The sequence below is a fragment of the Echinococcus granulosus genome (assembly GCF_000524195.1).
Source record: "Echinococcus granulosus chromosome Unknown EG_S00027, whole genome shotgun sequence".
Classification (NCBI taxonomy): Eukaryota; Metazoa; Platyhelminthes; class Cestoda; order Cyclophyllidea; family Taeniidae; genus Echinococcus; species Echinococcus granulosus.
This window is the reverse complement of record NW_020170407.1, coordinates 459,482-476,557: the sequence shown is the minus strand read 5'-3', so window position 1 is coordinate 476,557 and position 17,076 is coordinate 459,482. Positions and strand designations below refer to the sequence as shown.

At 37.4% G+C, this 17,076-nt stretch overlaps 1 protein-coding gene across 1 annotated transcript; it reads left to right on the top strand. All coding sequences in view use genetic code 11, as the record gives it.

Moving 5' to 3' along the window:
* Positions 1 to 437: 437 nt before the first annotated feature.
* EGR_04387 (Thrombospondin-2) lies at positions 438 to 13,240 on the top strand (the record flags this gene model as incomplete). The annotated part of the gene is made up of 4 exons (XM_024493636.1): positions 438 to 443; positions 2,971 to 3,357; positions 3,651 to 3,744; positions 13,167 to 13,240. The coding sequence occupies 4 exons, from the start codon at positions 438 to 440 to the stop codon at positions 13,238 to 13,240; spliced, it is 561 nt and encodes a 186-aa protein (XP_024351957.1).
* Between the last annotated feature and the right edge of the window lie 3,836 nt (positions 13,241 to 17,076).

Here is a 17,076-nt window from a genome sequence, read left to right as displayed (position 1 = left end):
TGAAATGGCTGTGGTAATGCTCTTGGAGCGCCACTGACAACAGAAGAAAACATACAAATCTACAGACCTGGGAGCCATTTAGAGTACTTTTGCCTAGCAGTTTTCGTGTTTGCCACCTCAGATATCTCAAACCAGTCTGAACACCATTAATCATGATAGCAGGTAATATAGTAGTGTGTGGCTCCATGCAACGGTGTATGGTGAAATACCACAACCTACTACGAATGAAGGTCTACTAACCACGGATATCTGTCCATATCCACGGAATTCTTCGTGTCCAGTCTCATCACGGTAACAGGATGCACAGCCACTCAGCAGTCAACTACTTCGAATAATTTAAATGCCTCAAAGACAGCTGACTACACTCCTCCCAATCACGATCCCAACTGTGGCGATTCCGCTCACTGTCCTTGTCTGATCAAAGCATAACACGTGACATGCGGGTAAGTTGGTGGAGAATTGCACAAGAAGTGACTGTCCCCGTGATGACGTGAACACAGTCATGTGGGGGCGTGTGTGTGTTTGCGTGGGTGTGTGGGTGAGCGATTGGAAGAATTTTCTGCATCAGTGGTGGGTATCGGGAGGACTTTCCACTTGCGAACAGCACGAAGGAGTTGGAAAGTTGGGTGAAATGGGCTTAGCTGGCACGGTTCATTCATACTGGCAAGACTGTCTGTGCCAAAGCTTTCTCGGTTTCAGATGAATACTGATAAATTTGCATGAATGGCAGGCTTGAGAGTCCTGCTTTGATATGCACGTTGTTTGCACCACCATCCAAGCGTTACCACTTAATATATTTCACATAATGCACATATTCTACATGTAAATTGCTTTTTTGCCGATGTGTTTATTTAAGTCGTGTCGTCACTGAAGATAGGTTAGGAGATGAGTATCCCAGGAGGGGTATACAATAGTGCTGAATGAGGATGACGGAATGGTGGGTAAAAGAATGTCCTGGACGTTGAGTACATTTGCGACGGATGGCAAGAACTGTAAAAGTCCACCCATTTTGGTGCACTTAGTTCATGTCACGAAACATGTTGCGCTGTTTTTAGAAAGTTTGCATACTGGTTATCTGACTACTGACCGACTGACTGACTTACGGTGGGAAGTGTCAAGTCACGACTATGAGTGAGGTCTTTTAAATGAACCTGAGACGAGTGCAGGGGAGACTTTTGAGCAACAACCGAGATTGCTTCATCAATAGAAGGGAAGTCATTTTGCAGCAAGATACTGCAAGGCTTCATAACACAAAAGAGGCGTGGAAGGAATTCCACTTAACGATTGGAGGTGTCTGGGTGTCTAGGTAGGTAAGTGGGGAAGGAGGACGGAGGAAAGAAGCAAAGCCAATGCTGCATCGTTTTTATCTCCTTCCTTTGCATTTCCCTTAATGATATTTCTGCAAGTGTCTATAACCTTATCTTTTCTGTAAAAAGTCATACAAAAGGGGTTAGAAAATTAAGCGATAAATATGAATCAGAAGTAAGGTTTGCACAAAGGCAGATTCTTTTCTTTTAAAGGGAAAGATGTAATGAATTGGAAACTTGCGGCACGTTTGTATCTTGTTTGGAAATTGTAACGACGATTATTTCAAAGATTAAAACATGGTTTTGCTTTTGTTTTGTGAAATAATTAAACCTTAATTGGTACAACCTATGAAAGTATTTGCTTACTTTCCCCCATTCCGCCTTCTTTCTGTTATACGAAGAAATAAAGCCTAAATAATTTTTAAGAATTGTTTGGCTTCTTGGCTAATCTGCCTCTAAAATCCAATTTCATTTAGACATATCAAGCTCTTTGGCATTTTCTTCTTATGGTGAAGAAGTAATTAATTTGATTCAGGATACCTCAAAGTGACTTATGGAAAAGAAAATGATACGTGACAGAAGCGTCTTCTCTTGATTGGGCTAATGAGTGGTGGTGCTTCGTTCATTGAATACCCCCAATTTTGACTGAGAATGGGCTAAAAGTAGCTATCAAAAGAATCAGAGTACACAATTTCCCTTTATAAGTTGCACAGGTAGAAATTTAGCCTAGGTTTAGGAACTAGGTTTCGAAAATATCAATTTTACTTTATTAAGTGAGCTAACACCCTACCCTTTGAAAATAGGGAAATGGGGCAATCATGAAATAAAGCCATAATGACAATGATGTTCTACCATCCGCAAAGCTCTCTCGTCTCCTGTAAAGCAAAAAAATGACAATTAGCCTTTGCAGAGCTCTATTTTCATCTACTTAATGGTACTTGTACCGAATGCACACGTCCTTTCTGGTTCTTGTCATTTTACGTTCAGCTCTGCTTACGTTACCTTACCTGTCATTCTGTCGGCCTCACTACATATTAATATTAAAATGTTCTTATCCTCCCATACCTTCTGATATCCTCCAGGATAATTGTATCCCTGTATTAGTAGAATCTTAGCGGAATACACCAAATATACAAAGTCGTTTTTAACAATAAACCCGTTTTAATCGTAATTTCTAGAACAACTTCTATCTGGACAGATCTGCTAATCAGTACCCTAAGAATATCATTAAAATGGGGAACCTGTGGTAACGCACTACAAGGAGGGCATTAAAATCAAGTTAATTTTATCCACTTGATGGGCTTTTTGGGTTAAAAGTAGCCAAAACTAATCCAAGAAACAAAAAATTCTAGTTCTAAAGCCTCAATTAAGTGAAAAGGAGAGGTCCTAGGACAGTTTAGCAAGTGACTAGATTAAAATTAGCTTGATGCAGAACATAGACGAGTCTCATTACATATTCGTTACCAAAACTAATGAGCAAAATATTATCTCTATAACTGTAAATCTTGATACAGCGATAAATGTGGTGAATGCTACTCTTCACAGGGTTGTGGGAGCTGTAACAATAACAACGCTAATTCGGAAAAAGTATTCACCTCTCCTGGCAATTATTTGCTGTAGCGATTAATGGGTACATCATTTGTCTTCATTCACCTGATTCCAGCAAACGAAGGACTGTGGAGAGGCATTAGGGCGTGGTGAATGTCGACCCTTCTGGTCTTCATGGACCTCCTGGTCTGCATGCTCTGCCACCTGTGGTGTGTCGGAGCGGAGCCGTTACCGTCCCTGCAGCGGTGCCTACACAGCTACTAGTACTGCGGAGGTTGAAGGGAGTTGTGGTGATCCAGCGAGAGCAGCGGAGGGACTTCAAAAGCGCGACTGTCCTTTACAACGCCTATGTCCACGAATTGCTGGTGGATGGGGTGAATGGAGCGCCTTTTCTGCCTGTGATGCAACCTGTGGACGTGGAAGCCGTCGCAGGATTCGGCTTTGTAACCGACCTCCTCCACAGGGTGGAGGAGTGCCCTGTCAAGGTATTGATACTCAACAGGTAAATACTTGAGAAGCCTAATATTTTACAGGTGATATTAAGTGAAAGTGTAAAGGAAATCCTTAGGGAAATTTGTCAAACAAACTTATATTGTAGTCACCTTACGGCAGATTTTAGCCAATTTCACGATGTTACCAAGAATCAAGATAGTTGAAGAGAACCGCAATTACTTTCAGCTCATCCATATACATATTGTCCCTTATTTTAATCATATATTCAGCTATCTACTTCATCATAAGGACCAAAATAAAGTTGGTTAAACCTTTGCCTCCTTTATCTATCAATTTTCGTAGCCTATGCCTCATCAAACTACACTGTCATTTCATCAGGTAGACAAAATGCATAATTTGGCATGCAGCATGGGTAAACCTGAGTCCGCTAAATCAGGTAAGTGCGTTGATTTCAAGAGGAAAAAAATGCACATAAAGAGGACTAATTCCTCTGTCATCCAACCAGTTTTCTTATTTTTCCAAAGTTCTTTTGAAGTAAAAACTGCTGCTAAACTTCGGATTACCCGTTCCCATAAAGCATCCACCATTTCCTTCCACTCCAGTTACTTATGTCACGCCTACATTATTTATCACCGTGGGATCACCTGAGGAAATCTTCGGATAAGGAGCACACTTTCCGCTTTATTTTCACTAATTAGAGCAAGGTTTTTCAAGCCCTTGACAACCCTCTGTAACAAACTAATATCCTCAGTGGTTATAAGGATGGCAAATCTAATGATAATCTAAAATAGATCTCTCTTTGCAAGCAAGTAATTCCCTTTTGCAAACAATGGTAGCGCATTTTCTCCCAGCCTTTTCAAACTTTATTGTCATGTTTAACCAAATACGCATAAAATGAACTGTTTTCTTTTTTTTTAATCGAAAGTAAAATTATTAGAGTAACTAATTTGGAGGTTCACTGAGGACGCAATATGCAGAAAATACAAAGTTTTAGCCAAGCAGATTTTGACTGGTGTTCTGGCAAATTTGACACATAAAAATTGATTGCCTCAAAACAATCCAAAATAAGCTTTGTTCTTACGAATACTAATAATTCATGGATAAATTACTAGATAGAAAAAGTTTGTATTCATAAATTTTATGGATTGACTTAATTGGATGACAGCCAAAAATGACAAAGTGATTTTCACAGCTATCGCGGTGACTAGCTGAAATGAATAGCAGTAGCAATGAAAAACCTGAGATGTCAAATATGTCCAAGTGGAGCAGCACCGTATCCTCTGTTCTACTCTCCACTTTTGCATAATAAAACTTTGTTAGATGTGCCTTAGGAACAGGGTTTAAATAGGTACCAAAGCTGCAGAAGCTTGCTTTCAGACGTGAATAAAATATACCGCTTATTTAATGATTTTAGAAATTTGAATATACTAATGAATCGTTTGGCTTTCAGACATATTTTAGTAAAGTGTTGGAGCGGTTTGAATGAGTCTGCATCAGATAAAGAGGGAAAGGTTTGAGGTTGCGAAGCAGATGGGTGCCACATTCATTAACTGATAGCGGGTAATAAACCTAAGCAGCTCTTAATGCATTGTTCTACACTTCCTCCACACTATGCAGGTCCCCTTTGTTATCCTTTTTTGGCGATTGACTAACCAAATAAAGATTTTAACGTTAGAGAGAAACCTACAACTTTTCCCAAATCATTAAACATCATCCTCACTTTAACTTTTAGCTCATGTCCAGTCGAATTAAAGCAAATTAAATAAACAATACAACAGCACTTTATGACCACATCAAATGGAGATGATGTTGTCACGGAACCGCGCCTGTTCTGTGGATCTCTTCTAAATTTTATCATTGGCCCATTTTTCCACAACTTTAAGGGAATTTTGTTTTGGAAGGAAAGCAGCTTTTTGGGTTTGCAGACCATTTGGATAATGATTCTACTGACTTCTCAATGATATAAAAAAGCAGCATTTTTTATTTACCTTCGTTAAATTTTAAGTAAATAATTGATAAAAGAGGAGTTTAGCTTAAAATTCTTAAATTTTAAAGAAATTTATCAGCGATTGGCATGTCCTGTGACACTTGAATTCATAGGGGTAACATCTTCACCAAATCATAGCATTTGGGAACAATGAGAGCCTACAATATCAAATCAGGGTTGTTAATGTGTATTTACAATTTAAAGAGATGTTATGTGAGGTTAAATGTGAAAAGTATGCCCTATTTATGATAGTAGTGGCCTGCACACGGATTTTGAGCTCACCTGGCACGGTTCATCCATACTGGCAAGACTGTCTGTGCCAAAGCTTTCTCGGTTTCAGATGAATACTGATAAATTTGCATGAATGGCAGGCTTGAGAGTCCTGCTTTGATATGCACGTTGTTTGCACCACCATCCAAGCGTTACCACTTAATATATTTCACATAATGCACATATTCTACACGTCAATTGCTTTTTTGCCGATGTGTTTATTCAAGTGGTCCAAGAGCTGTGTTTTACGAAAGCACCATATAACAGGGTTTTTAGCTTTGCCTTCTAGTTTAATCCCTTCCTTCCGCATCATTTCTTGCTATTTCAGTCATGTCTCATGTAGGCCAAAATGTTGTTTCGGTTTCCATCATTGTTCATTTTAGTGGTTCACTTTCACTAGTTGACAACCGTCAAATCCTTTTTAGCAACCAATATGAAACACAGATGTGCGTTAGTGCCTTAATAGTCCCTATTTTGTTGTGCATTTTTTACCATATTTTTAAGTCGTGCATGAATAATGTCAGCTGGGTCTGAAGGATGCGATACAAGTACATTGTGTGGGGTGTTAGAACATGCCCTTGTCTCGATATTGTTTCAGCCAGATACTTGGACTCTGGTGGTGAAAGTGGATGCAACACGTTCAGCATAGTCCATGTCTGCGGTGTAGGAGCTCAAATCATAATATAACTGTAAACAACTCGTAAGACAAGTTATTTATTAATATCTTTCTTAATCTGCAATTGCAAAAACTCATTTAAGCCGGATTAAAGGCGGGTCTTTTACTCTTTGATACCTTTGCATCACCGTAAACAACTTCCATATTTACTTATGCGTCAAGATTACTTTCTTTCCTTATAAATTCGCCACTGGGAGCACTCTATTGTACTTTCTTTTAAACAGCACAAAGATTTCAGATAATTATCCGGAACAACTGCTTCAAATGGGACTGTAAAAGCCTAATTTTTTGAAACGTGGACGAAATTTAAACAACCTAAGCAAAAGAAATATTTATTTTCCATACAACTTAATGTAGTTGTAAGCCCAGGTTTGGCCATTTTTAAACAGTCACATCAATGGGAACGGAAATAGCACATGGGACATTTAATGCTATGTCAATTTCAAGTCTATAAGCGGGCACGAATTTCGCACGCAATTGGGTTATATTTTCTGCAAAATACTTACGTCAAATCATTAACACACCACTGAAGTCGCTGTTAGCATTTTTCAAAAATTTGCGTATTTTGCTGTTCAGATGTCTAAAAATTCACGAAATTTTGCTCTTGTCTTATTTAATGACATTTACTGGTAGAGGCTTGTCGAAGCAATGAGAACTTTGAGTCAAATTTTCTCTGAATCATTTGAAGAAAGTACAGTAGGTGGTAGCAGAATTATTTTTAACCTAGTGATGGTTTAGCTTAAGTAATTTATTTCTGGTGAGGCTTTTACATACAAGAAGATCCATTTATTCTTCATAATGGCAGTTACGCGCAATTAAATTCTTAAAGAAATTGTAGAAGTTTAACTAGTCAAGAACTCATGGTTCTGCCTAACGTGAAGAAGGAAACGAATGGAAATGTGAAGTCGTAAGAAAGTTGCTAAACAAATAGATCACCACTTACATTCATGACATTGCACAAAGTTAACTTCTAAAGGCCACTACTTCGTTCTTAGGGACTTCTCTCACTTGTGCAATAAAATGTGCAATTATGAGATTCTGCGTCGGCTAGCTAACTAACTAACCATAATGAGAAATGACTTCGGCATTCTAATGTCAGTCCCATGAACATACCGCTGGTCACCCACTAAAGCATCCAGGTAAAACCCCATTCGATACTTCTAAGGCACGTACCGCTCCATACCCAGAAGACCATGGTAGCTTCATGTGTGCTGGGCCCCATTGGTAAGTGTTTACCTAGAGTTATCTGTCTATTGAGGAGAACAAATAATAGTGTCTACTGAGATTTACCTACACGATACGGTACTGCTCAATGGAGGATCTGAACCGTTGATTAGCAGGATGAAGATGTTAGGACAAGACTACTAAGAATTTTAAATCACATGTTAGGATGGAAGAAATGGAGGGAGGATGGGAGGGGGATATTTCCCTGATCACATGCAAAACAGAGTAGACAATTGTAAAGTAACGGCAATTAGCGGATTTGGCTAGGGGTAAATTCATAATAAAAGTGAAATTTATGCCGATCCGGTGTATTTTTTGAAAGAATCATAATTATAGATTGCAATGATAAAAGGCTTTACGAGGCCTTTAACTGTACTTATTTATATTATCAGTCGCCTCACCAAAATAACCATATTTAAATACAAACTATTAAAATGCCATTGGAATTCTTTAACAAATGGCTAATGAAGACTGAATGTACAGATTTAGGTTTGAGAAGTAAAATAAACTTTTTTGTCAGCATTTTAAAGCAATAGAAATCTAGCCTAATTTCTCTTCTAGTAGCATGATGTCAGAAATGAAACTTACCTCACCATATGTTGTTTTATTTTGCCCAAGACGAGTAAGAGGGAGGAAGGCCACAGCTGTTTGTGGTTGACGAAGTTCTCCCTAATTGGCATTCGCATATACATTACTATCTCAGTGATATTTCTGAAGTGTACTTAAAATCAAATCTAAAAGATCAGAGACATTGTGAGTAGGTTCTTTAATACAACTTAGACAAACGTTTTAATGTCATGAGCATGCCTTTTAATAACCCTCTCAAGGATACTGCACTCAGTAATCTACGGGAATCGAATTAGGAAAGTCAGAACACTCTATGCAGCTTCTTGAGTCTTCTTTTGCCTTGTAGCGAAACATATCAATATAGGAGAGGGACGAAGAAAGGCTATAGACACAAGCTTTAAAAATTGCCACCAGAGTGGTTGTGTAAGCCGAGGAAATCAAAGAGCCTACCTAGTTTGATGAACATTTAAGGAAGTCTCTATTCATTACACGATTATGTAAAAGCTTGGAGGCAAGTTTAATACAAAAAACGGCGTTCTCAATCCATGCGTTAACAGCAACTTCAGTTGACTATTTCGAGAGTTTGTGTGAAAAATAAGGCAAGCATTTTCATTTACTAAAAGGTAAACCTCGGCTCCTCCACGTGGGATCGTAGCCATTTTTGATGGTTAACGCCATTTATGGAGGAGGTCAAATTACCAGGTTAAATTACTGCCAATCGTTTCAATGTTTCTTGTAAATTCCGGTATAATTAAACGTTCATTTTTTTCTCAACAGGCAGGCACATTTGGTTAAAAATAACTCATTTTGTTAAGAATACTTCGTTCCTAGAAGCAGAATCGCGTTTAGCAAGGAATTAAAACACGCATTACCATTAACAGCAAGATCGTGATTTTTCTGCCATTCCACTCGTTACCCCTTCTAATGCCTCGTTAACCTCCACAAACTTAGCTTATTCATCCTGCTTCCGAAAAAAATATTTAGAAAATGAGCATCTGTTTTGCAAAAAATGCATTATAATGTAGAATGATTCATAAAAGAATTTTACGAACACACAAAATAATGCTAATCAAATTTAATTGCATTTATTATGCCTTCTTATATTTTTGCAATAAAAAGTAATAATTCAAAGCTGGAGCACTTCATACGGAATAATTTGGCCAGTCATTTTATATTTTCCGTCACTTCATTAAAAATTTATCACTCATGTATTCAAAGGCGAATTCCTTAGTTCACCGTGATATGCTCTCTTTGTGATCCTTTTACCTCCATTTCCACCTCCTTGAATCAAGAAAAATGTTTGCAGGTAGGCGCCTTTTACTGAGTAACGTATGATTTCACAAATTGTTAATGATTTAATTAAGAACAGAATAGCCAAGAAGTGGATCCAATCTGCCCACTTGCCACCTACAAGTACTATTTAAGCAAGCATGTACTAGAATTCTGTCAAGTCATGGAATTTTTATTTATATTAAGCAAACATAAAGGTAATGACATGTCAACTTCAACTCAAGTCAATTGCATGCAAGTCAGATTGCTGTGAATTGCTTCCCATGGGGTGTTAAAACACGAAACCATTCCGAAGTGGTTCAATTTGGACAATTTGAGCCTGGTAATAAACCGCCTTGTGATGGACGCATCACGTCTTAGAAGGCACTCTATTTTTTACTGTAAAGAAGAATATCTTGTTGGTATCGAAAGTATCATTCAAGATTAAAATGGCAAGAAATAATAATGTTGAAAGTGAATGATGAAATAAGTGGGTTACACCGACATCATTTGAAAAGGGGAAGTTGTGACTGGCTTTACACTTTCAACAGACAAAGGTCATCACCAAACTTTGTTGTTTTTGTGTTTGCCTTTCTGCTTTATTAAATACACTGATTTTGAAATTGTTGCTGAGGGACTGCCTTTTGATTAAAAGTGATTTTCAAAAAATTTACTGCCTAGAAAACTGACTATGATACCATTCGTTATCACCAAACCGCCCACCAACTGCTCTGCATCACTGTACACTAAACAACACCAAATTATTTCCACATAATTATTTTTATTTTGGATGTGACGAATTGCAGCTCGGTTTTAGCTGGAAGTCACCTACTCGATTTGATGTAATTTGGTGCGTAACATTATACAAAACTAGTGCAGCAGACGGCACAAAGCCATTTTCCTTAAATTATTAAACCTCACAGTCTTACCGGTTAGAAGTTGTAAACCTCTAGATTGACTGGAGACGAATGGCATTGTCAAATTCTCATCCTTCATCGTCTTTTAATAATATATCTCCAAGTTGTGCTTTTTAACTTTTCTTGGTATGAGAAGTAAAATAGTCATAGACAAGATAGAGAAGCCACTTTAGCCATAGAAGTGGGACAATAGAAACGAAAATGTCTAGGATCAGTTCCCTTGGTTGTAGTGCTATCACCCTTTTATAAAGGGTATATTTATGGATTGCGATCGTCTAGGAAGGAAAAGATAATAGATTGAAATTATGCTTCATTACTACTTGTGGTCGTTTTGTATTGAAATAAATCATAACAAATTCGTATTACAAGGTATAAAAGTAGTACATAGGATTTCCTTTTTCATGCATCCCTATTATTTTAATTAGATTTAGAGGGTGAAATTGCATTTAAAATAGGGCTACGTAGAACCTAAAGTTAGGTCAACCCTGGGTTAAGGTTATGTCGGCAATAAACAACTTATCCCCTTGAGGGTAGTAACAAACAAACCAATTTCATCACTACTACAGAAAAAACCGTAAAAATTGTTTTGTCTCTAGGATTGCCCTATGTTTTAGAGTTGTTTTATTTGCCATTTGATATAAATCTGTGGTTACTGAAGCAAGTGGAACTCGTAGAAACCAAATTATTCTGAAGAAAAAAGTCTTGTAAATTAAGAAAGATATTAAAATTCTTGATGGACAATGGTATGAAAGGACCAAATTTGCAACTTCTTCCCCAAAGACAAAAATAGTTACTCTTGGAGAATTTAAATTAAGTTAATTGTACCTTCTTTTGGTGTAGATAAGATGATGCTTTCATTCAAGTCATTTTAATGACGATGATTTCCAGCAAAACGACACAAAAGGTAAGTGAGAAAATGTTAGAAAGAATGTGCACTTGTAAGGAACAAATGCATCAACCGTGCCTAAAGAAACAAAGTTTTCTCAAAAGCATTGCAAAGTCTGTCACACAATTTTGTCCAAATATTCAACTTTGAAAAATGGCTGTTGTGTTGCAACATTAGACGAGCGGATGTATTTTATTCGTGATTTACTACTTTTTCACAGAAAGCTACGTCAGCTTCGTGTTTCCGACTAACTTTCCTGCTGTGGAAGCCATGTGGCAAGTAAGGGTGGGATCCCTATACCAGATAAAATGCAACACAAAAACTTTCGAAAAAAACTTTACTACCATCTGCTTCTTGGAACACAGCCAGAAATAGTGGATCCGTGAAAAGAAAGGGGATTGTTCATTCCTAAATGGCAAGGCAACACTGCATACTTCAGATTGCAAAATTCACCTATAAGGAATCTTCATTCCATGATTTTGGATTAAAGGAGAGAGAGGTTAATGCCGCGCCCCCATCTTTTACATTCCCCTTACCCCAATTTCTCCAGGTAGTAATAATTACATCATATACAAAGCTGGATTGGCATTTATAACATGAAACTAAGATGATAAAAAAGGAAGTGGTTAGGCTTAAGACCTCCTTTCTTCTCGAAATTGGGTCGTTGGAAATTTACTTAGCAGTAAGCTTGTGTCTTGGATGGAAAGACTTGTGATGGCAAATTCATTTAAGAAACCATCTGTTGTTACGTACTATTTTACAAGTGATCACATAAAACCGGGTAGTTACCATATACTGCGCATTCAGATTTTTACACAGTTATTTGCCTTCTTGTTAGCCCAACATAAAATTTAATTATTTTTCTGATGAATTGACTGCTGTAAAATCTACTTTTATAATCATTTTGTAGGCTTGATCAACCAGAGTAATTAGGGTTTTCAGCGCCTTTTAATCTCTTTTGCGTCATTGCCTACAGAAGAGGCAAATTACCAGTGGAATAAAATAGCTTGAAAATGGGAAACCAAAGTATGTACAATGGGTGGCTTTCCTGTAAATCGACTTCATTTTGCTGTGAGAGACCTTTTTGACTCTTCACGTGATCAGTCTTCGGTGGAGAGCATCACATTAATAACTAGAAAAATTAAGCACAAAGTTTGTGTAATGATTAAATCATCACAGGGGCAGTCATCCGAATCTGGTATTAGCTATGTATTTTGCAAATTTCTACAAATATCAAATATTAAGTATCTGTTCTTAAGGTAATGTAAGAAGGGTGGTTACCACTGAAATCCAAATGTTTGCCTTTTAAATGAGTCACACATATAAGAAACGTAGAAATAACGGTTGATATTGGAGAGAAGGCACATTTTTGTATCCACTTAGTTATCTGCTAGAACTTCTGCTTTAATTCCAACGTATTTATCATGACTATAAATTACACAGTTGTCCTCTGGAGTTGCGGTCTTACTTTTTCCTCCTTTCTACATCCATTTTAATTTTGCCGAAGCGTAGGAATGCAGGTAATATTACATTTTCGCATCCATTTTTATTTCAGAGATCTTTTGACCATAAAATGGTTAGTCTTTCATCTGTATTTTAGATTATTCTCGCTTTGTTGATGTCTTTACCAAATAATTGAAAAGTTGGACGCTAGCCAAATAAATTAAGCAAAATTCTAGACCCATTTAAAAATTAATTAAAATTTTGTGGAGTATTATAATCAGCCTTTCCATTTCTAGACATTATTTCAAATAAAATTAAGGCATGGCCTGCCTATAAAATTTAAGTTAATCCGCCCATTTTGGGAGGAAAAAACAATTCAACAAAGAAAACTAGAAGAGGGTTTAATATGCTTCCTTAAATGTACAACGCCTAAAGATGATTTTGCAATCGCCCGCATGTGGCAAAAATTAACCACTTTGTTAAAATTAAATGCCGACATTTGTGAAAGAAAGGTTCGCAGATGCTGGAACCAATGAAATATTCTAACAATCCATATGTGTGTGGGTGAGTAGCGGACTGCAGGCGGAATCGTATATTATGCATTGTTTACTTTCTGAAGATCCAGCATCTATACGAGCGGTCTCCGTGCAGCACAAAGCTGAGTCGGCGAATATGCTCTTTGAAACATCATAAGAACTAATAAAAAAGTTTAAAGAAAATGATATTGCCAAAAGACGATACAAGATGCCATACCTTTCACTACAACTTCTGTCAGTGAGAAGACACCATACCTTACCATAGGAAGGGGAGAAAGGAGGAGGGTAGGTAGGAATGCAATGCCATCCCATCCCATACTGTTCTCTTTGTACTTCAGGTAAATAGCATCTTTGCTTGACATTAGACAATCACATCCCGAATCGAAAGGACAACTAAAATAAAAGGTAAGGTACCAACAAAAGCGATCCAGAATAGTTAAGTTTGCGTGTTCCTTTAAAAGCACTGTAAATCACGGATTAGTTGCATTATTTTTATCTTCAAATATAATTTTCTGGCACCGACCATTATTAACTGTTACTGCGCATTTGATTTGTCTCTTCAATGATTTTGACTGCTTTAGTAGTCAAAAATAAGTTTAAATGATTTTTTCCTAAGTTAGTATTAGAAAACAACCTCTATGGACTATATAGAATAACTTTTTCCATTTGGGCTGAGACCAAAAAAACCTATTTTGAATAACACCTCCATCTGCACACTAGAAAGTGCACACGCAGGTATTTTGCATTTATAGATGATTAGTGATGTTATTCTGCAGCTATGCAAATATCCGTAAAGAAATGGGGGGAAAATGTTTGTATTAATTTGATCTTCAAATAGATATGCTACATGCTTCTCACATGAAGCAAAATGGCGAAGTATCCTGTGTGTTTTGTGCTTACAAAACGTAATGAAATACGATCAGTACACAAGACGAAGACGGCTGTTTATGCCTCCGAAAATGCCAAAAAAAAAATAATTTTCGTTAAATCGTCTGCTACAAAGCAGATTCTATTATTTCTGTTGTACATTAGTTATTCGAGAACAATCCAATTTTTTGAACACCTCTGTTTATTTTCTGTTTATTTCATACGACCTTGATTTGCATATAGTAATCACGACTAGGGATGGCGCCTTTCTTAATTTAGTTTTACTTTAATGTATCAGAGATGGACGAACGCTTAACTTAAAGGATTAAAAGGATGAGAATGGTGCTTTGCCTTTCTTCCCTTTACCTTGAATTGGAGAATGAAATCTCCTCATGAGCAAGTTTTGCGAAATGGAGTATAAGGTGTTTCTCCATATTTTTAAGAATAAAAATAGCATTCACTTCCTAATGATTAACTGGACCTGACTGTTTCTCAGGAAGACTAAGGTTTCCTTGCCCATTCTTAGGTTGCACTACATTTAGAAGATATGTTGCACCGTTAATTCCTTAATTTCATCAGCCGATCACCACACCATTTAAGGAATACCATTCACCGTTGACCATTGTCATTATACGACACTCCGTTTTCTAGTCCATATAGGTGTAAATCATTCAAAGCAAACATTACTGAAGGTCATTGGTGCATTTATTTCGAAATTCAGTCATAATCCAGTTTTTTTTTCAATAAAGTACACAAGGCGTGCCATCCTCTTTGTGATCTCATCGATTCTCGAAAATAGGAGGTGGTTGATGTCCGGTACAGACTACGCCTGGTGCAGCAGTATGGTATTACAAATCCATGCGCTCCTGGGTCAGGACAAGTGGATGTGGAGAAATGCGATCTAATTGAAGCACAAAGCCTCTACCGAGTGATTCTTTCTCTCTCCAGAGCTTGATCATAGCCTCCTGTATCTGGGTTAATAGTGCTAAATTGGTCCCCGGAACCTTATTGATACCATGACATGGCTCGTAGCGGTGAAGTATAAGTTCTGCTAATAATTGCATGGTTTTCTTGTATATGATGACCGTTTCTTGAAATTTCTAACCATCTTTAATCTTCAGAAGAACTATCACGTTTATCGTTTGCTTTAGATTTCATTATGAGCATGTAATAGAGAACCTTTACAAGACTATACAAAAACTATATAATCATCGATTTGGTACATGTAGAGCGGTCGGAATTAAGCCTTTCGCGCTTATAAAAGGCTTCTTTTTTGAACAATTTTTATACAAACACAAAGCACCGCAAAAGTAGAGTGTACTTGTTTCACTAAAACAGGCTCCCTAAATTATACTTACTTTGTTTTTCTCTGGTTAAAATAATTTCATATCTAGTTCCATCGGCCATCAGCCCTAGAAATACCATTTGTGACAGTATGAGCTCCCTAAGGTAAGTGGCGGTGAATAATCAATCTGAGAAGTCTACAAACTCATTAGTCTTTGATTTAAATCTACCTAAAATGTCGAAAAATTTTCCATACCGCAAAGTCACTTGAAAGAAAAGTACGGGCAAAACATTTTCAAACTACAATTTAAAATTCCTGAAGAGTGAACCAGGTTTGGATTAAACGTTAGGAAGACAACCTTGTTTCCATAGTATGGACACTAGTACTGGGGATGTCTACGATCTCGAAAGATGTTCCTTTTCGATTTTCCTAAGGTTTCTATTTTCACAGTTGGTTCTTGAACGTTCCAAAAATCGCGCTTCTGTTCATTCTCCTATGATACACCTTAAGTGTACACTAATAACCAATAAAAGGCTTAAGGTCAATTCAGTACCAAAAACACGCTAGCCGAAGACCACCCGTCACTCTGGCAGGCTCCAACACCCAGCTTTCAGGATTGTGTAGGCACGTCTTATCCCTCTGTGCTCACTCATAAACCTTAGCAATGAAGTCATCGGTAGTGAAGTCTTTGTTGATTACTACGATTGGGAGCTTGATAGGATCTAGGGTATACTCAAACCCCAGCTCATGACAAAAAAAGGTCACAAAAGCGTCTAATTAATGTCCTTTCCCTTCCTTTTTTCAACCACTTAAGTCACTACTTTCTTTCAACCCCGCCTTCCTGGTTGGTTCAAATACTTGGTGGGTGATTATCCTTTCTTTGGTTACCAAATTACAATGTAATTTATCGGAGTGTAAAAAGTGGAAAAAGTTTGAGGTAATTGCGAAATCCCATAAAAACGTTGACAAAGCTTTCACTCATTCCCGTGGCCAGTTCCGGGAAGATTTTTAAAAGGGTATTTGGGCTAAAATAAAAATTAATTAACAGGTAGGTTGACAATAGAAGATTAGATGAAGGAATAATGGACAGTACGAGATGAATTTGGAGCGAATTCAGGGGACTGAAAACGATGTAGGGAGGGAAACGAAATGTATGTAGAGTTGCAAGGCAAGTATAAGGATAATAGAATGAATTTAATATTGATCAGTACAGAAAAGGAACTGGAAAAATTCGAGACAGAGGAATTCGTGGGTATATGATGGACGATTGATACATGTTTCGTAAGGATAGCCGACAGGTTTGTTTGTGTAAACTCAGACGGTAACGAGATCCCACCAGGGTAATTAAGGGGACAAGACCTCCGGAGATCGAGGTCTTCAACGTTTACTACGTAAGTGGATAATATTTGCTTGGGTGTTCGTTGCATGGATTGCTGAGATATGGGTTAATACAAATCTCTCGTTCTTACCGTGTTGCGACTGGCTATGACTTTACTGTGGATATTAACAGAATAAAACTGCATTCCCACCGTTGTCGGCTAATAAGGGAGACTCATTCGGAGCATTGACATTAAAATTTCCTAGAAACTGGGGGAAAAAGGCTCGTAAAATGTTTTAGAATTTCCTTACAGAAACGCTATTTCTAGAATTGTAGAAATCTTTATAAAATTTCTTTAATTCTGTCACGGTAGAAGTCAACACAATACACACAAATACACAAAATAATGATACCTTTCTAGGGGTGAAATGTGTGTACTTTAGAATTGTGCAGAAAAACTTGAGGAAACTAAATGAAGAGAGATACTGACGAGTTTGTCTGTATAGTCAGGATAGAAATCCCA